Source organism: Chionomys nivalis, chromosome 23, assembly GCF_950005125.1.
Source record: "Chionomys nivalis chromosome 23, mChiNiv1.1, whole genome shotgun sequence".
Lineage (NCBI taxonomy): Eukaryota > Metazoa > Chordata > Mammalia > Rodentia > Cricetidae > Chionomys > Chionomys nivalis.
Genome location: NC_080108.1, coordinates 45,708,358 through 45,729,385, shown reverse-complemented (window position 1 = coordinate 45,729,385; position 21,028 = coordinate 45,708,358). Strand labels below are relative to the sequence as shown.

Here is a 21,028-nt window from a genome sequence, read left to right as displayed (position 1 = left end):
GCTTGGGGGAATGGGATGGTTGGGATAAAGGAAGGATGGATATGGGAGCAGGGAAGTATATATCTTAATTAAGGGAGCCATTTTAGGGTTGGCAAGAGTCTTGACTCTAGAGGGGTTCCCAGGGGTCCCAGAGAGATGTCCCCAGCTAGTTCCTTGGGCAGCTGAGGAGAGGGAGCCTGAAATGGCCCGATCCTATAGCCATACTCCATAGAACTTTCATCTGGCGATGGATGGAGATAGAGACAGAGACCCACATTGGAGAACTGGACTGAGCTCCCAAGGTCCAAATGAGGAGCAGAAGGAGGGAGAACACGAGCAAGGAAGTCAGGACCACGAGGGGTGTACCCACCCACTGAGACCGTGGGGCTGATCTATTGGGAGCTCACCAAGGCCAGCTGGACTGAGACTGAAAAAGCATGGGATAAAACCGGACTCTCTGAACATGGCGGACAATGAGGTCTGCTGAGAAGCCAAGGACTGTGTTTCGATCCTACTGCATGTACTGGCTTGGTGGGAGGCTAGCCAGTTTGGATGCTCACCTTGGGGCAGGGAACCCTGACTGCTCTTTGGACTGGAGAGGGAAGGGGAGGGGAGGGAGGGTGGGGAGTGGGGGAGGGGAGGGAAAAGGGAGACAGGGAGGAGGCAGAAATTTTTAATTTAAAAAAAAGATTAGGGATCCTTTGAATGTTGAGAATTCTAAACAAATGGTTCTTGGATTTGTCTCAGTAAAAGAGTGAGAGGCTATAAAGGAGAGCATAGGAAGAAAAGAGTTTGTAGTATGAATGTAGCCTTGACTCAGAGTAGAGACAGGCATGGTTAAGGCGGCCTCTACCCACATCCAGACCCATAAACAGCTGCTTGGGAAAGGTTCTTTGAAAGACCCAGGAAAAGGTCTCTGACCCATGGCCCTTGAGGGAGGGTTCAAGAAACTTACCTGAGCATGGACATTCCGAAGGACTGGATAGTTGGCTGCAGCTTCCTGCAGAAACTGCCTCAGTTGTTTCTCTCCCTAGTATGCCCTCTACTGGCCAACTTTGCTCGGTAGAACTTTTTTAGCCGTTTATGTTGGGCCCTGACAGTTTACAATTTTGTCTTAGAGTTGGACTCTGTACTAGAATGCGTCTATCAGATAAATTCAACCGCTGTTAACCTATAGACTTGAATGAAGTATGGAGATGACCAGATAAATACAATGGTTATTACCTGTAGACTTGAATGAGGCATATGGACGGTCCATGTTTGTTTGGGGATAGAGATATTTGCCCTTGTATTAGAGATAAAAGGACCATCCCTCCGGTCTGATGAGGCAGGATGGAAAGTTTCTTGCGTGGGAGCTGAGCATCCCACTGCTGACTGCTAAGAATAGTGTCTTTGCTGGAACACAAAGTAGAGTGACTGGATCTACATGCTGATCTGCTTCAACCATTCACCACGGTAGCTGCTAGGACAGGAGCTTAGCCCCCTCTACTAACCATATGTATCCAAGAAAACATTTGTGGAACTAGATCGCAAGACTTGCTATTCTGAAGAACTTCTAGTTATGTTCTCAACTAATTAAGTTTTCTTTATCTTATTTGAAAATAAGATATTTGTTTATAACTTTACAGAACTGCTTTTCATGAATTACATTGTGTCTCATCTTAGTAGAATACCAATAAACTCATAAATACTTTTAAGAAAAAAAAGAAAAAGAAATTAGGCAATTAAAAACGTCCTTTCCAGTGGGGCTGGAATCAGGCTGTCCTGGCAGAGCCGTTACTACCGCTTTTGCTGTAGCTGGGGTCATTCTTTTCCAGCCACATCTGGGCCAGCTGCTGTGTGGACCCATACGTCGATGCTTTCGACCCCAAGCACATTTTATACTGATTGGGATCCAGACTGGGGTCACAGAGGACAGGGTGGTGGATGTGGACGATGCCAACCTCCTGGCTCCGGATATCTTCAACCCAGCCTGGACAGCCTTGTTAAAGAGGTCCACATCCTCCAGACCCCAGCCTTGGATGGATACGTCAAAGCCTCCCACTCTCACAAGATCTCCCTTATAGATACAAGTAATGCCAAACCCATAGTTTCTCCAGAAGCCAGTTTTCTGAATAAGGGCAAAATGGTTGTCACTGGGAACCTTCCCACTATAAACAATCTTTGGATCGTACTGGCTAAAAATGATTGGGAAATAGATCTGCTGACCCAGCACTGTGTTTGCGCGACACCGTTGTAGGAATTCCACAGTAAATACCAGGTCAACATCACAGAAGAAGATCCTACTTCTAGGGCCAGCGCTCTTGAAAACCCTCCAGACACAGGTAAAACCTGCATGTCAGCTTTAGGGTACTTGACTCGATAATCTCTCATCAGTTCAACCTGTTTGGCCTTGTCAGGGTTGGGGTCAGAATTGAAGAGCAGAACGACGAGCTTGACGTTATGATTTGGAATGAGACATGTCTTCTCAAAGTTTCCTATGAACCTTGCAAACATGTCAAAGCGTCCAGACAAAGGGATCAGAATGTTTATCTTCTTTTCTTTGGGCTCTTTGTGCTCAATCTTGGACCCAGGTAGCTGGAAGGGAACGAGCTTCTTCAGGGAATTGGACAGGAAGGACAGGGACCCGGAGTCCTGGTTGATTCTGACGGCCAGCTCCTGAGCATCCAGCTCCTCGTGCTCCACAAACTGGATCTTACTGAAGGTCTGCTGCAGGTACGCATGCCTCCTCACAGGGGCTGTCATCTTCTTCCCTTTGTGTTTCTTATACAGGAGCAGCAGGTCCAGGATGTACTCGGCCCCGTACATGGGGTTCACGCGCCGGTAGCCGTACTGGATCTCCTTGAAGTCGATGATGCATCCTCGGGTCTTGGCGTTGGCGTTAATCATCTCTATCACCTGCATGACGATGTCGTCCAAGGCCTCCTTCTGTGCCGAGTCCATCCCTCTCCGGGGAGGCTGGCCGTCAGTGGCTGAATATAAGTATTTTCCAGTCAGAAACTCCCACTCCAGGATCTCCTCTCACTGGCGGGCTTGAAAGCGCATAAAGGAGGGGGGGATGCCCAGCTGGAGGTCTTCCTTGTGGACCTCTGTGCTGCTGTACTTGCTCATCAGGACGATTTCCTGGTGCAGCTGGATTGTGCGATGGCGCAGCTCGGCGATCTTGCGGCTGAGCGTGTAATTCTGTAGCCTGTATTGGTAAGGTGGGTTTTTGTTGGGGTGTAAGGTGATTGCTCGGTGAATTTTACTGATATGGAGATCTCTAATGTACCCTTTCTTGTTCTGTTCATAATTCTCGTAAAACGGCTGCTGCATCTCATATGACCAAACACACTGCACGCCTGCAAACCTCCGGACACATCTTCCCACCTCTACATCCTCATGGGTGGTGTACATTTCCCGGAGACACTTGCCAATGTGTGGTGTCCTTCTCCGAAGCACCTCCCGGCTCAGAATCACACCAGGCCCTCCCATGCAGAAGTTCTCTCCGGGCTCAAGGGCCAGCTTCCCCATCTCTTCTGTGGTGCCCAGTCCCGTTTGCCCGAGAAAGAGGGGCTATTCAGACTCCTCAGAAAACTCTCCAGACGATCTCCTTTGATGTAAACGTCATCATCTGCTCTCATAAACCATTCGTATTTGTCCAAGTAGTGGCTATGCATGAACTTGAGCATCATGAAAGACTTCTGGGGCTGATAGGAGTCATCCACACCCCGCAGGGGCACTATCGGAATAGGTATAGTTGTATCTGAGCCCTCGCTAGAGAAGAACTGAACTTTCCCAGGAATTGTCTTGGACCATGTTCTGTAGGCGGCCACTGCGCGGGTCTGCAGGTATCTCTTCCCACGAAGAGAAAGTTCCTGTCACGCGGGACGCCCTCCGCGGCCGAGCTATGCTGCCAGAGCTGCGCCCCGCGCGCATCCTGCGGCGCCGACTGCTCTGGACAGCATCCCTCGGGACTGGGCGTCGCCGCGGGCCCACACACTTCAGCTCCTAGGCGCAGGGCAGGGCGAGCCGCGAGGCCAGCACGAAGCCCAGCACGAGCCCGAGCAGCATGCTGAGCCAGGCGCGCCCACTGCCATGGCCGTGTCCTTCTGCCTGCCCGGCCGCTGTCCCCGCCGCAGGCTCCACGCGTCCTCTGTCCGCCGCCCCCGCCCGCGGACGCCAGCCCGCCCTAGCGCCACCAGGCCCGGCCCGGGCAGCGCCGAGGCAGCGGCGCCCATCGCGGCTCCCCAGCCGCCCGCAGGCCCGGCGCCGGCTCTTTGTTCCAAGCGCCCGCCCGCACCGCTGCGGCCTGCGCCTTTAAGAGGGCTCCTCTGGCTCGCGTCCCCCGGCTGGCTGGGCTCAGCTCGCGCTGCGCCCGCCCTCTCGGTGCCCTGCGCAGCCACTGCAGCTGCACATCCTCCTACTTAGCGCGCCATTACAAAGGAGCCCCTCAACGTCACGCACCGCGCGTTATGAAGCACTAATCAAACTCTTTAGATAATCTTTGGTAAAGAAGTAAAACACTTAGTCATAAAGATATAAATGCATTACACTTATGATTATATTAATATATCATATACATTAATTGAGTTAGATGGAATCCAGTGGAAAACATTCAATGCTAGCTTCTTCCCCTCATTCTAATTATAATTTAACATTTATATTCAAAGACTTTAAAATGTTTGTTTTACTGATTTTATTTTTTTTTTTTTTTTTTTTTTCGAGACAGGGTTTCTCTGTGGTTTTGGAGCCTGTCCTGGAACTAGCTCTGTAGACCAGGCTGGTCTCGAACTCACAGAGATCCACCTGCCTCTGCCTCCCAAGTGCTGGGATTAAAGGCGTGCGCCACCACCGCCCGGCCTTTACTGATTTTATTGAGCTATGCATTTTTCTCTACTCTCCTCCCTTCCTCTCCCCTCCCCATCAACCATCTCCCACGATCCCCATGCTCTCAAGTTACTCAGGAGATCAGCATTGTTTGTCCTATCCAGAACCTGGAAACAACCTAAATGCCCCTCGACGAAAGAATGGGTAAAGAAAATGTGGTACATTTTCACAATGGGGTACTACACAGCAGAAAAAAAGATAATGACATCTTGAAATTTGCAGGCAAATGTATGTATCTAGAAAACATTATATTGAGTGAAATAACTCAGACCCAGAAAAACAAATGCCATATATATTCACTCATAAGTGGCTTTTAGACATAAAGCAAAGAAAACCAGCCTGCAACTCACAATCCCAGAGAACCTAGACAACAATGAGTACCCTACGAGAGACATACATGGATCTAATCTACATGAGAAGTAGAAAAATACTTTAAAATCTTACCCTGATAAAATGATGTACTCAGGCTCATTGCCTAAGACTGAATCAATAGTAAAATGTTATTTCAGTAAATTAGCCTATAAATATAATATTTATACATACAGAAACAATGATACTGGAATATACCAAATACATCAGGAACTATTCATCTCTTTTGGAATCATTGATTAAAGAATAAAGGAAATTATCAGCATTTGATGCCGCAAAGTATGTGACATGTACAGGGACCACGCTCCAATTAACGGAGAAAAGGGCCACTGCCCGAATCACTGCCTATCGTGAAGAAATAAGTAGCAAAGAGACTGATTTTTCTGGAATAATGTTATTATGATCAATTTGAAGACAAAATAAATATTTTGTTATGATGCAACAAGTCTTCCCCAGATAAAAGGGTGCAATTCTTCAAGTAGGGATGAAAAATGTGTCCGAGGGAGCACGAGTCAATGATCATTGTACCTTTAATCTTTCCTAAAATAATGGAAACCTATTGGGACAATGTTTCTCCTAAAGACTTGCACGGTATCAGAAAAGAGAGGTCAGGTGAAATCAGTTCTGCATGTCCTCCCTGATCTCCTCCGGGGTTAGATTGTGAGAAGCTTTTTTAGATCTGGCTATATTTCTCATTCTTACTTACAATACAATGAGGTAAAAATATCAATTGCTATTGTTGTCACCCTTGGACATAGCCACTGGTAGAATCACCTCCTGAAGAACATATCCACTCAGCACATAGCTCATATGCAGAAGTTTAAAAGTATGTACTTGAATGGCTAGAACAAAGACAGTCACTGTGGATGTTGGTTTGTTATAAAACTATAAATGCATATGCAAGCATGCACATAGATATCACCAAATAACTCACTTAAGGTCTTTCTACTGAAATAGAAAACTACTTCTTCATTTCTGAAAGCATCACAATCCCTGAATTCAAACTCTACCAAAGAGCTAGAGTAATGAAAACAGTCTGGTATTAGCATAAAAACAGACAGGAGGACCAATGGAATCAAATCTCAAACCTGGGTATTAATCTACATACCTATGAACACCTGGATTTGACAAAGAAGCTAAAAATATAAAATCGAAAAATGAAAGCATATTCAACTAATGGTGCTGGCATAAGTGGACATCAACATGTAGAAGAATGCAACTAGAACCATATCTATCACCATGCACAAAACTCAAGTCCAAATGAATCAAAGACCTCTACACAAAACCACACTGAACCTCATAGAAGAGAAAGTGGAAAGTTCACTTGAATCCATTGGCACAGGAGTCCACTTCCTGAATAAACCCAAGTAACACAGACATTGAGAGCAACAATTAACAAATGGGATCTCTGAAACAGAATTTCTGTATACCAAAGGACACAATCAACAAGACAAAACGGCAGCATACAGATTGGGAAAAGACCTTGGCCAACCCCACATCAGACAGAGGACTGATCTCCAAAATACACAAAGAACTCAAGAAACTTGACATCAAAGGAACATATAATTCAATAAAAATTGAATTGGGTAGAGAGCCAAACAGAGAACTCTCAAGAAATGAATTGCAAAGGGCTAAAAGACACTTAAGGAATTGTTCAACATCTTAACCATCAAAGAACTGCAAATCAAAACAACTTTGAGATTCCACCTTACACCTCTCATAATGGGAAAGTTCAAAAACAATAATTACAAATTATTCTGGTGAGAATATGGGGTAACAGAAATGCTCCTCCATTGCTGGTGGGAGTGCAAAATTGTACATCTGCTTTGGAAATCAGTATTGCAATTTCTCAGAAAATTAGGAAACAGTCTACCTCAAGACCGAGCAATATCACTGGTATATACCAAAGGATGCTCAATCATACCACAAGGACATGTGCTCAACTATGTTCATAGCAGCATTATTCATAGAAACCAGAACCAGGAAACAACCTAGATGTCCCTCAACTGAAGAATGGATAAATAAAACGTGGTACATTTATGCAATGGAGTACTACACAGAGTTAAAAAATAATGACATCTTGAAATTTTCAGGCAAATGAATGGATCAAGAAAAAACATATTGAGTGAAGTAACCCAGAAGCAGAAGGACAAATATAATATGTACTCATTCATAATTGACTTTCGACATAAAGCAAAGAAATACCAGCCTACTGTCCACACTCCAGAGAACCTAGACAACAAAGAGGACCCTAAGAGAGACATACATGGATCTAAATAGGAAGGAAAAAAGACAAGTTCTCCTGAGTAAATTAAAGTGTGGTGGTCATGGGAGAGGCTATAAGGGAATAGGGGAGGACAGGAGTGGAGTGGAGAAAAATGTTTAGCTCAATAAAAATCATAAAAAAGAGAAAAAACAATTAAAAAGAAAAGAGGAAAACATAAAATAAAATATATGCAGTCACCAAAAAAGGAAAACTAGTTCTCCTTTCATATAAAAAAGAAGGAAAACACATGGGATCCTATTGACATCACCCTTGAGAATATATCTTCCCATGAAAAATGAAGGTGGTAAGTGTGCCTAAGTGGTAGAGCACCTGTCTTATAAAAAGAGATAAAAAATAAAATGTGTTTGTGAAACTATAGTCAAGTATTCTCTGTTGTACAGCTCACTTCATATTTACTGATAAACACCACAGAATATCAGTCACCTACAATGAAACATAATTTTCATCTTTTTTCATAAAAAACAGAGGTTCATTTTTTGTCACCTATAGTATTCACTTTCTAAAGGTTAGTGGACATGAAAAGTTCATGTGAGAGACTTCACTGCAATTTGGAAAAATATAACCTCTGTAGATTTAGTTTTGGTGCTCAAGAGTCTATCTGGCAACACAGAGCAGGACGGCTTTGTTAGAGGTGTGTTGCAAAACATGTTACCATTTTTGTCCACCATTCTTATGAATGAGATATCTAAAATAAGAAGTCTATATCATAGAATTTTTTTTACTTTATCTTTGATGATAAACAAAAAGAAAATAGGGTCATTAGAGTTGCAAATGTACAGAGCCCCTTCCTCTTAAAGCATGAAACTTTGGGTTCAATAACTCACAGATAAAAATGTGAATTTCTAATTATGCATTTAGGAACCCTACCACTACATACAGAAGAGCAAGAGGTAATCACCATGTAAGTAAACATTCCAGTAATAGTATGTGATACATTTGTCTAAATGGAAGTTTGAATACAAAATTACAATTGTTTTAGGTTTTTTGCCACCTTTTTTGATTAAATCTCATGTCCCCTTTCCCCCCAACCAATGCCATCCATGAACTCACAGACTTGCTCCAGATTCAAGATGACAAACCTCTGTGTTTGTGAGTCTCCACTGCTGGGTAAGTCTCTTCTTCCATGTCCCATCCCATTATCCCCTACTTCTATCTTTAACCCCACATGCCTTGCTTTAGACATTCAAGAAGCATGGCCTCCATTTTTCCTAACTACCTTTGCTGACTAGGTTGCTACTTCATTTTCCCTAGTAGCCAACAAGACTGCTCCAGAACAAGGCTGTGAACTCTGTTGGTGTATGGTCTTTGATGGGTAAGACACATCTTCCCCTTTCTGCCTCCCACCTTTTCCCTTTGAGGCCATCACCATACACAAAACTATATTCAGATTAACGGCTGAAATAAATATTATACTGAAACGTCAATGTCCCAATTAGAAATATCAGAGGAAAGCCTACCAATCTAACAAATCAGTAAAAGATAGACTATGAGGATGTAAAGAAAAATTAGAAAATTTAGACAAAATTAGCAAATAATATGAAAAAAGGAGAAAACACACACTAAAGGACCAGGCATAAAATTTGAGACACCATCACAAGATCAAATCCTTGAATTATATATGCATAAATGGGAAAAAGAAATCTACATCAATAGCATAGACCAGATTTATGAAAAGATCACAAAAGAAATTCTTAACCCAAGTAAGGCAATGTGTACACATACTGGAACAAGAATAAAATAAAACCCCAATCAGACAAGATCAGAAAAAAAGACTATAAAGCTTGATAGTAAAGCCACAAAACATACAGGACTAGTAAAAGTATTAAAAGCTACAAGAAAGGGAAGGCAAACAAAACATTTAGAGATGAAAAGAGACCAGACAATAACTGATTTATCAAATGAATCTCTGAAATCCAGAAGGGGATCAAGTAATGAACTTCAAATACTAAAAGACCATGTATGACAGGCAGTAATCACATGCCCAGTAAAACTTTCTGCCATAGCTGAAGGAGAAAGAAAAGCTTTCTATGATACCAGAGGCCTAAGACAGTCATATCAAATAAAATATTCTAAACAGACTACTGAGTCAACACTTCTAACTGAAGAGAGGAATAAGTATAAGAGGAGACTTTTAGAAAGGAAACAAACAAATTGTTAATTTAGGGACATACAATGGACATTTAACACCACAAAACAAAAAGAAAATAAAAAATATCCAATTGAAGCACAGCTTTCAACAATTAATACGAATATTAATGACCTCAACACTCCAATCAAAAACACAGGCTACCAAAATAAGTTAAGAAACAATATCCAAATATCTATTGTCTCCAAAAAAAAGCACATCTTAGTTTGAAAGCCAGGCACTATCTTTCAATCAATTAATGGAAATGCATTATAAATAAATAATATCAAGAAGCAAGCAGGTATTGCTGTCCTAATATCTGAAAATTTGTTTTCAAACTAAAATAAAGCAGGAGAGACAAAGATGTGAACTTCATACTCATTAAAGTGTCAATTAATTAAAAAAAATAGCATACTTATCACACACACACATTAAATTCTGGTGCATCCAACTTTGTATGAAAACCCTAATGGAATTAAAGGCACAGATCAATACAGATCCAATAATAACAGGTGATTTCAAAAACACCAATTTTTCCAATTAATGTGTGTACAGAGAAAATATAAATAAACTAAATGACATCTTCATCATCCAGTGGAGCTAACTCAAATAATATTCCAATTCAACATCAAAGAATATATATTTCACTCATCAGCAGCTCGTAGAGGCTCCTCTTAAATACAGCATAGGCCTAGAGACAAAAGAAACCATTAGAAACATAGAAACTTAAAATAATGCCATGAATCCGATATGACCATTGAATAATAAAAGTTGAAATTTACAGCAAACAAAACTCTAGTATGCATATAAACAAATAAATGCCCTAGTGATTCAACTCAAGAATTTGGAAAAACAAGAACAAACAAAACCCCCAAATGGAATATTGTAAGAAATAATAAAAATTAAATCAGAAATAAATTAAATAGAAACAAAGAAAAGAGTATAAAGAACCAATGAATCTAAAAGCTGTTTTTCTAAGAAGATAAAGATGGTCACAGACCCACTCATGAGAAGTTGCTCTTTATAGCAAACAGACCATCACCAGAATTTACAAGTAGACATAAAACAGAGTTCAACAGAGGGTAGGGCCTTCAGCGTCTAAGGCAAGTGGAAAGATTTGAAGGATCAGGAACTCTGCTGTGGAGCAATCTCTCGCAGAAACGGCTGAATAAACGAGATCTGAACAAAGACAACAACAAGAAACATGTTAAGGAAGAAGTGGGAGAGGAATCTCAGAGAGCCACGCTTCTTGACGAGGGACTGAAGGAAGCTGATGACTGCTGAGAAGGTAGACTGCGTCTCTCCCAAGCATGAACCCCCTAATTGCCTGTCCAGTGAAATTGTAGTCATCACTGAAACGAAACAAATACAAACAATAATACTGAACCCAGTAGGTTATAGGTGTGTGTGTGTGTGTGTGTGTGTGTGTGTGTGCATTGACCAATAACAAGGGAAGAAGAGACTATCAATTTTAACAATCTCAGACTTGAAGGGACATGGAAGAAGCTTGAGCATGGAGAATGCTGGAGGGAAGAAAGGGAAGTGGGAAGTGATGTAATTAAACTTTATTTAAAACACACAGAAAAGAAAACATCCCTTTAAATAACATACTTAGGAAAGGAAGTCATAAAATGATTTAATATTGTGTCTTGTTCTACTCATACGATTCACATTTTCTGTGATAACAGAGCAGTCATGTCCACTTACTGCAATGCATTCACTGATACTGTGAAATAAAAATGTGTTCTTCATAAGAGTATACTGGCTGTGGGTGGCTGAAAAGACTATATGCTGCTTTCCGAGAGGACTTGGCTTCAGCCCAGAATCTATGTGGTATTTTACAGTCGACTGTGACTCCATTTCCACAAAATTCAACACCAACTTTTCACTGCTACAAGCACCAGACACAAACATGCCCGGTATACTTGCAGGCAAACATTCACGCATAAGATAAAATAAATAAATAAAACCAAGAATTTCAATACAGTGTAGTGTAACTATTAAGGAAATATACAATATGTTAGTATCTTTAGAATAAAAACACAAAGTACACTAAAATGTGCTTGTGTTTAATAGGAACAGACTTCTCGTGACAAAATGATAATTTAAAAGTATTTCTACTTATGAGTATATAATTCCAGTGCAAAACTGATAAATATATCATATAACATATTTTCATACAACTCTTTCCTAAATAATTCTGACTTCATTAGACCCAGGTTTTTAAAACTACCTAGGAAGAGCTGGAGGGAAGAAAGAAAAAGAGAAAATGAAGTAATTATATCATAAGTAAAATGCATATGAAAGATAAAATCTGCTTTTCGAAGATGTAGGGTAAGGGGACCACTCATCCACTGGTGATGGAAATATAAACTTTTATAGAGCCATTATGGAAAGCTATTTGGCTGTTATTCAGGAAGCTGTTTAAAGATCTACCTCAAGATACCAACTAAACCACCCTTGGGCATATATAAACAATACCTATTTACAGAGAATTGAAAATTCTGAATCCAAAATTTTTCATCTGAGAAAAGACTACAGAGAAGAAAACTTCAAAAAGACTTACTTACTTTTTGAGCCTAGTAAGTCCACATGGTCCAAAATCAGTTTTTTTCTGTCAAGTACGGAAATGGTCATTAAAAAAGTTAAATTCTGAAAGGAAGGTATTAATCAATACAGTAAATACTCAAGAGTATTTCATAAATTATGAGAGATTCTATCAGGTCATTTGGACATTTACTTCAAATTTATGAGCTCCAAAAGGTTTTTACAAAGTTTCACATTTTTGAAGGAAAGTGCAAAGTGAAATGGTGTTGAGTCAAGAGCATTACAGCACAAACCATCTAGATTATCCTGACAGAATGAAAAGTGCCCTGATATTGGAAAGAGTCCTAAGTCAGCTTTTTCTGGCACAGTGTTTACTTACAGTACAATTTCAGCTTTCAAACCTCAGGATTTTACTACTTTAGTTTACCAGGTGGTTATGAAAATTCTGCCAACTAAAAACAGGCACAGAAATAGTAAAATAGTATCCTATTTACTTATCAGTCTTGAACTAATTAGAATTCTAAATGAAAACCATTGAATAATTCAATAATGAGCCTGTTATCAAATGCTGCTGAATTTAGAAATTGGTATTATTGAACTAAAAAGTAGGTCCAAGGTGAGAACACTAATGAATTCCAAGACATAGCTTGATCTATTGTTGGTCATCCTTTAGCCAAGAAGAGAATCACAGAACTGAGTTTTGTTATAATGATTCTGAATCTCCATGCTTATAGAAGAAGGGAAGAAGAGATGATTTATTTTATCAATTTAGGCCTTGAGGGGACAGGAAAGAAGTTTGAGCATGGAGGGTCCTGGAGGGAAGAAGGGTGTTGGAAGGAGGTGACACTGGTTTGTCCTGGCCACCCAGCTAGCTTAGACCTGAAATAATCACACAGAAATTGTATTAATTAAATCACCGCTTGGATGTTGAACATTTCCTTAAGTTTCTTTCAGCCATTTTAGATCCCTCTATTGAGAGTTTTCTGTTTAGGTCTGAACTCCGTTTTTTATTGGATGATGTGTTCTTTTGGTGTCCAATTTCTTGAGTTCTTGGTATATTTTGGAGATTAGACCTCTGTCTGATGTGGGGTTAGTGAAGATCTTTTCCCATTCTGTAGGCTGTTTTGTCTTGTTGACCATATCCTTTGCTTTACAGAAGCTTTTGAGTTTTAGGAGGTCCCAATTATTAATTGTTTCTCTCAGTGTCTGTGCTGGTGGGGTTATATTTAGGAAGTGGTCTCCTGTGCCAATGTATTCAAGTGTACTTCCCACTTTCTCTTCTGTAAGGTTCAGTGTGGCTGGCTTTATGTTGAGGCCTTTGATCCATTTGGACTTGAGTTTGTGCATGGTGATAGATATGGGTCTATTTTCATTCTTCTACATGTTGATATCTAGTCAATGTTCAACATCCTTAGTTATAAGAGAAATACAAATCAAAACAACTCTGAGATTCTATCTTACATCTGTAAGAATGGCCAAAATCAAAAACACTGATGACAACTTATGCTGGAGAGGTTGTGGGGATGCAAATTGGTATAGCCCCTTTAGATGTCAGTGTGGCGATTTCCCAGAAAATTAGGAAGCAACCTTCCTCAAGACCCAGTAATACCACTTTTGGGTATATATATCCAAAGGATGCTCAATCGTGCCAGAAGGACATGTGCTCAACTATGTTTATAGCAGCATTGTTTGTCATAGCCAGAATCTGGAAACAACCTAAATGTCTCTCAACCGAAGAATGGATAAGGAAAACGTGATACATTTACACAATGGAATACTACACAGCATAAAAAATCTTGAATTTTGTAGAAAAATGTATAGAGCTAGAAAACATTATTTTGGGTGAGGTAACCCAGACACAGAAAGACAATTATCACATGTACTCACTCATAAGTGTCTTTTTTTAAACATAAAGCAAAGAAAACCAGCCTACAAACCACAATCTCAGAGAACTTAGACAACAATGCAGACACTCAGAGAGACTTACATAGATCTAATCTACATGAGAAGTAGAAAAAGACAAGATCTCCTGAGAAAATTGGGAGCATGGGGACCTCGGAGGAGGGTTAAAGGGGGAAGAGGAGAGGCAGGGAGGGGAGCAGAGAAAAATGTGGAGCCCAGTAAATATCAATTAAAAAAATCACTGCTTTGTCCATTAGCTCTAACTTCTTTTTTTAATTAATTAATTTATTTATTAAAAATTTTCACCTCCTCTTCTCCTCCCATTTCCCTTCCACTCCCCCCACTCCCTCTCCCCCTCCCTCTCCAGTCCTAAGAGCAGTCAGGGTTTCCAGCCCTGTGGGAAGTCCAAGGTCCTCCCCCATCCATCCAGGTCTAGGAAGGTGAGGATCCAAACAGACTAGTCTCCCACAAGGCCAGTCCATGCAGTAGAATCAAAACTCAGTGCCATTGTCCTTGGCTTCTCAGTCAACCCTTATTGTCAGCCACATTATGAGAGTCCAGTTTGATCACATGCTCCATCAGTCCCAGTCCAGCTGGCCTTGGTGAGCTCCCATTAGATCAGTACCATTGTCTCAGTGGGTGGGCACACCCCTCATGGTCCGGACTTCCTTGCTCATGTTCTCCATCCTTCTGCTCCTCATTTGGACCTTGGGAGCTCAGTCCAGTGCTCCAATGTGGGTCTCTGTCTCTATCTCCATCCATCGCCAGATGAAGGTTCTATGGTGATATGCAAGATATTCATCAGTGTGGCTGACCCCTCTCCTCTGCTGCCCATGGGAACTAGTTGGGGAAATCCCCTTGGCCACCTGGGAACCCCTCTAGTAGTTCTAACTTCTTAGAATGGGAATTAGGGAAGTGATCTAATTATACTTTAGTTAAAAATGCATAGAAAACATTCCTTTAAATAACATACTTAGGAAGGGAAGTCATAAAATTATTTAATATTGTGTCTTGTTTTACTCATACAAATCACATTTTCACAAGTCACAAGTCACACACAGAAGAGAAAAATCATCTTTAATACTTGCAATAAGTATACTTATGAGCTGTGATGCATTTTAACTATTAAGTAGAGTTAATATAATTTAGATTCAGAGAATTATACTCAGTGTCTACCTTCTGAGGAAGAGTTGTGGCATATCCTGAACTCTTGAGGTACAAACTCAAGGGTTTGTTTTTTTTTTATATTTAAGAATGGTCACATTCGTAGGTACATACAGCTATGACTTTAATTACATATCAACACAGTGGTGCCTATCTTATCCAAGTGCGACCTACCCAGAAAAAAAAGGGGTTTAAGACACACTCTTCATTTAAGCACAAACCTCATTCAATGGAAAAATAAAACTAGCAAGTAAATTTCACTACCACCAAACTAAATAAAGACAAAGTCCAAAGAAAGAGAATGTCCACATTTATAAAATGGTGAGATTTATGAGATAACCACAATACAGCTAAAGGGAATTTTGTGTTGTCAGTAAACCTCAAAAATTACTGAGTCATCTTAAAGAGTAAATACTCAGTAAGGCATATATATCAAAAGTTTTCTTCAAAAGGGGAGGCGGGAGAGTTAGGGGAGAGAGACTGTCTCTCTGCTTTATCTTATCCCCTGTCAGGTTAAAAACCACAGCACCTCACCCCCAGAAGGAGAGAGAATGAAAGAAGCAGACAGGTGGCCAGGCAGTGCCAGGGTGCTAATCGTGGTCATCATGGAGTTCTGGGTTCCTAACTCCAGTCTAAGTTTTCTCTCACAAGGTCCTTTATCTGCAGCCTCATAAGTACCACGAGAATGGGACTGTCTGTCAAACACAGCCTCAAGAATCATGGCTCGCAGGCACCCAATCCCAACAGGAGGAAACGCCACAAATAAACAACGTGCCACAATACTAAGTAACAACGGAACACTTCTCTCTAAAAGAAAATTAAACAATTTATCAGCACTGAGCCACAGGAATAGCCGGGCACCAGACAACCTCTCGAAGCTCCACGGGAGAATAACCAGGATTTGGCAATTGTACAAATCTGTGTTCTGTGTTCGCTGGTATCTCGGACCAGAGAGACTTGTTTGATGTTTCTCTACCGTAGATCTGGGCTGCCAACCATTTCCACAGCTAAAGACCTTTTATAAAGTATCAAATATTAGGACATGTTGTGGCTATGCGAACGTTATTAGTGTTCCTGTATCAATCTGGGAACTTTAAACATAAAAGTAAAGCATCCTTAACTCTGTATGAGTCGGAACATTATGGACTCATGAAGCTAGGAACATTTAGCTGGTTTAATGTACACTGTGCTTAACCAAAATGTCTCATGGTTTTATAAAAAAATAAAGTTGGGAATTAGAAAGCCCACAATTCCACAAGCTCAGACCATGTTCACTCCTGCTGTCCACACGCCACACATTGCGCTCCCACAGCTGTCAGGCAGAGCAGTTGAGTTCAGTGGTGATGGATGGGATATTTACAGGCATTATTTACAGCACTTCCTGGAGATTACAGGCCGACATTCTTCTCTTCCATTCCTAGTCAATCTGAGTTTGGTTTCCTCAATGAAAAGGGGTAAATCTGAAAATGGCTGCTCAGCTGCTTCACCACTTGTACTCCGTAGTGGATGTGAGCAAGAGTGAAGGCTGCCGTGAGCGCGTAGAGGAGAAGACTCTCGAGGTGGGAGGCCACTGCGCCTATGTTCACTGCTGCCACAACCAAGAAGAGAGGAAGCAGCAACCAGTTCAAAGTCGGGCACCGTGTGCTGCTCATTTGGCAAACAATTAGCTGACAGGTGATATTGGCAAAAGCTGTTCCAACCATGAAGTAGAATATTCTAGGGTGAATTTCTAAAATATCTGAAGGAGACCGGAGGACCCACACTGTGGACAAAGTGAAGAGCAGACATGGCGAGAAGAAGGGAACCATGACTTCATAAATGGAGTTGTGTTTCAGAGTGTTGCTTTTATAACTTCTAAAAAAGTTCACTAAACTCATTGGAAGAGTAACACATAATGCACAGCCAATAATCATTGCAGTGAATAGGTCTCTATATAAGAAATTAAACAGGAAAGGTTCATACCAGGCCTCAACTCCCAGCACCGCAGTCACTATGTAGACAAAGGAAATCGTCACTTGGCTAATGTCATATCCCCAGGGCAGGAAAAGAACGCCTGTGTTATACTTTTCCCAGTGAGACAGGATGAAAGAAAACAAAACTACCCAGAGCAGGAGATAAAGAACAAAAACACTGACACCAGTGGGTCCTCGTCCAAAGATGGAGTACACAGTCACAACAAAGTAAACACATGACCAACTATCCAGGCCGTGGTCAAAAAGTTCCCCTAAAGGGGTGCTGGAATTGGTTCTGCATGCTTGTTTCCCATCTACTCCATCTAGAGTGTAGGCTACGAAGTTGAGGATGCCCACAACAATCCAAACCCAGTCAGGCACATGCTTGTGACCTGGTGCTGAAGCATAAAAGACAGGATCGAAGTATGTCAAAAGTAGGAAATTGAACACAACCAGCAGAAATCCAGAAAAGGTTATAAGATTGGGAGCCAGCCAAGCAGGAAATACCTTCACTATAGTGTTCCAAAACGGATGCATGACATACAGAGAGAGCGGGTTGGTATCCAAAGCACTGTACTTGTACTTGTCAAAGCCGGCCAGCTGCTCCGGGCTCATGTATTCGTAGCCAGCCATGACGACCCGAAAACCGAACGCCCACTCCGCAGCGGCAGCGACTCTCCGCGACTGGGAGATGAAACACGAGCAGCGCACGGCACCGTGCAGGGCTGAGAGAGCCTGGGCTGGAAACTCAAGGGTTTTTAAATGTTCCTTGATAGGGAAGAAGCACTTGGTACCAATCACTCCCTTTCACATTCCCTAAGAAAGGAGCTAGAGCTCTGTCAAACACAGATTATGGACAGAGGACCATGTGAAGGCACCCTTGCATATGGACTACTACAAAAGAAAGACTCTGTCTTCTTTCTGCAAGTGTTTGGCTTCATGTGATAGTTAGTGAATCCATAAACCCATTTGATGGCATAGAAACAAAACTTCTCAAAAATACCATGGTGTGATGGTGTTCTAGGATACTGGAAATGTTTTGAATAAATGATAAGGTTCATATGCCTAGCAATGGCTTTGGGGAATCTTAAGAATCTCAGCTTCAAGAGGAGAAAATCTGAATTTACAAATACAAACGGGCATGTGAACTACACAGTTCTCGTGGTTCCGTGATTATTATGATAAAAACTCAGAGATCACAATCAGTAGGTACAACCTGATAGTCAACTTTCAGCAACACCAGGCTGAAGCACAAGCATTTAATACCCATGAATAACTGCTTCCTAAGTTTTCCTCATGTCTGCCACATCCAACTGATATATGTAAGTGTTTTTACTTTCTTGTACTGAGGGACCATGTAGGGTGTTGGGCAACCTCAGCCTTGAGATACTCTCCTGCATCCATTGCTTTTTCTGATCAATCTATCCCTTTGCCTGTTCCATGGAATGTCGAGTTGATTAAAGTGCTTCTATTCCAAAAGTATTAAAATAATGATTTCACACCTGGTTAAAATATGACATTGGTATATATTTCATGCCTACATACAGTGTCAATTAACACTTTAACTCTTTTACTTACACTTTGCGTTTCCCCACAACGGCATACTGCAGTGCACTCCATCTGAATTCATCCCTTAAGGTGTGATCAACACCTCTCTTCAATAAAAGCTCAACAATGCCTGGACAATCCCATTTAACTCCATACATGAGTGTTGTTCTAGAATGACAGAGATGTTTAAATTATTTGAACAGTGACTTTATATATTTTACCAAATCACTATAAGACCTGCATGTGTATAATCAAACATTAACAAAGTATATTTAAGCATCTTAAAAGCAAAGAGTTCAGATTTATAAAGTAAGTCCAACGCTAAAAGGAGAAAAAAAAAAGCATGAAACTTTTCTACCCCCTTTTGGCACTTTATATAGCAGAAGTCATATTTTAAATTGTTTGTGGTGAATAACTATGTGGAGACCATTTACCAGAAGAAAAGAAAGATTCATATAAAGAAGAATGTCATTTCCTTTCCTACTCTAATCCACTGTCAAAAAGGGGATTTTTATTTGGATAAAACAATAGTAATACTATTATCAAATAATTTTAGTAGTCAAAATAATGTGTGTTTTCACATATTGATACTAATATGTGCACATATTACAACTATCATTCATGTGTTGCTTCTTTCTTTGCACACCACCAAAAAGTATTAGGAAATTAAAAGGTGTTCACAAGGTTGTGTAACTGCAAAACGGACAACTTTGGAACTGATGCTATAAATATAAAATCTAATGTAATTTCTATCAACTCATATGAGATCATATGCCAGTCAAAATAGAAATTTAAATAATAAAAGCATCTCATTACAATAGAGAATATAAACTGGACTATATATCATATTTTCCTATAATCATTTATGAAATAGATATTTTTCAGATATGCAACTGATGTTTTATTGACATTTTCTAGTATATTCCCATAATATTTTGAAGTCAATTATTTTTACTATTCTAAACTACTTTAAAACACAAATAGTGTTTTAAAAAATCAAAATACAGTACCTTTGATGACTATCACGTACATGAATATTTGTCCCATGTATGATTAGGTAGTCTGCAATGTGGAGTTTCCTTTCTTGGAGTGCTAGCATCAGAGGGGTAAGCCCATCCTGTAATGATATCAATTAATCATTCACAATACTGCATATTCCAACTCTAAGCTAAAAATTATAATGTAGCCCTGTGAACATAATGTTTACCATAGACTTGACAACAATTGTCTTTTCCTCCTCAACTTTATCCATGTCCTCATGTTCCTCAAGACTGCAATGCTCCAACCCCACCTACAGATGTCACACATCCTCCAGTTCATTCCAAAATTCATTGAAATCCATGAACCTTTAGTTCTTGTCACACAATTTATCATGGTATTTTGGGGTCATGTTACTTTCCCCAGAGTTTATCTGAAGAAACCTAAAGCAATGTACAGTAGCAAAGGTGTTCAATCCTTAGTTGCACAGAGGAGCAAAAACATTCTTCTCCATGTCAGAAGTTCTGCATTTCAAGACACTTATGTGACAAATGGACCATCCCCCCCCCCCGGCGCCAAAAAAAAGCCTTATGATAAAAATTGTCCAGTATTTAAAAACTGATTTCTGAAGTCATTTTTGGCAAATATTCTCTGGGGCAAAGATTACAACACCGAAGTTGTTTAAGAGACACAATTCTCAGAGTATTGTAATGGCATGGAATTTGCTGAGGACAGAGAGGAAGCTCTGTTTGATTCTCCATTGAAGAAGGGCCCAGGGTAATAATGTAAGCCTCTTCATCAGAATGGGTTACCCATGTAACAATTTCAAAATGAGCAAGACCTCAAAGAATGTTTGATTGCTTACTTGAAATGGATTCTCTTCTTTTATAAAGTAGAAAAACGTCTTATAATTTAGAAAATCAAATACATCTTTACAAAATGTTTTATTTAAATTATTTTTGGATTAATTTCCTATGTGAGACATGGTTTCTAAGCCCTCACTCCTTCAGCTCCCCCTGTGGCCCACTTTCCTCTCAAATTCAGGACATCTTCATCACTATCACACACATATGTGTCTACAAACAAACTACTAATTCCATTCTTGTTGGTAGTCAGCCTGTATATTTCTGTTGGCATCTGTCTCTCTTTATCTCTTTACCTCCCCTCTGTCTCTCTCTTTCTGTGTTTGTATGTGCATCTATGTGATCGTATGTGTGTGTCTATTTGTGTGCAGGTGTGTGTGGTGTGTGTGTGTGTGCGCGCATTTATGGCTGGTCATTAGAGTTGGAAAACCTACTGTGGAGTTTA

At 40.6% G+C, this 21,028-nt stretch overlaps 1 protein-coding gene and 1 pseudogene across 1 annotated transcript; both read right to left on the bottom strand.

Annotated features, from left to right (window-relative positions):
• Positions 1-1,709: 1,709 nt before the first annotated feature.
• On the bottom strand, positions 1,710-4,041 carry LOC130865451 (chondroitin sulfate synthase 1-like; annotated as a pseudogene).
• A 12,367-nt stretch (positions 4,042-16,408) lies between these two features.
• Positions 16,409-17,923, bottom strand: LOC130865356 (ethanolaminephosphotransferase 1-like). The gene has a single exon (XM_057756373.1). It carries the CDS (start codon positions 17,825-17,827, stop codon positions 16,631-16,633), a length of 1,197 nt encoding a protein of 398 aa, XP_057612356.1. The 5' UTR covers positions 17,828-17,923; the 3' UTR covers positions 16,409-16,630.
• Positions 17,924-21,028: the final 3,105 nt, after the last annotated feature.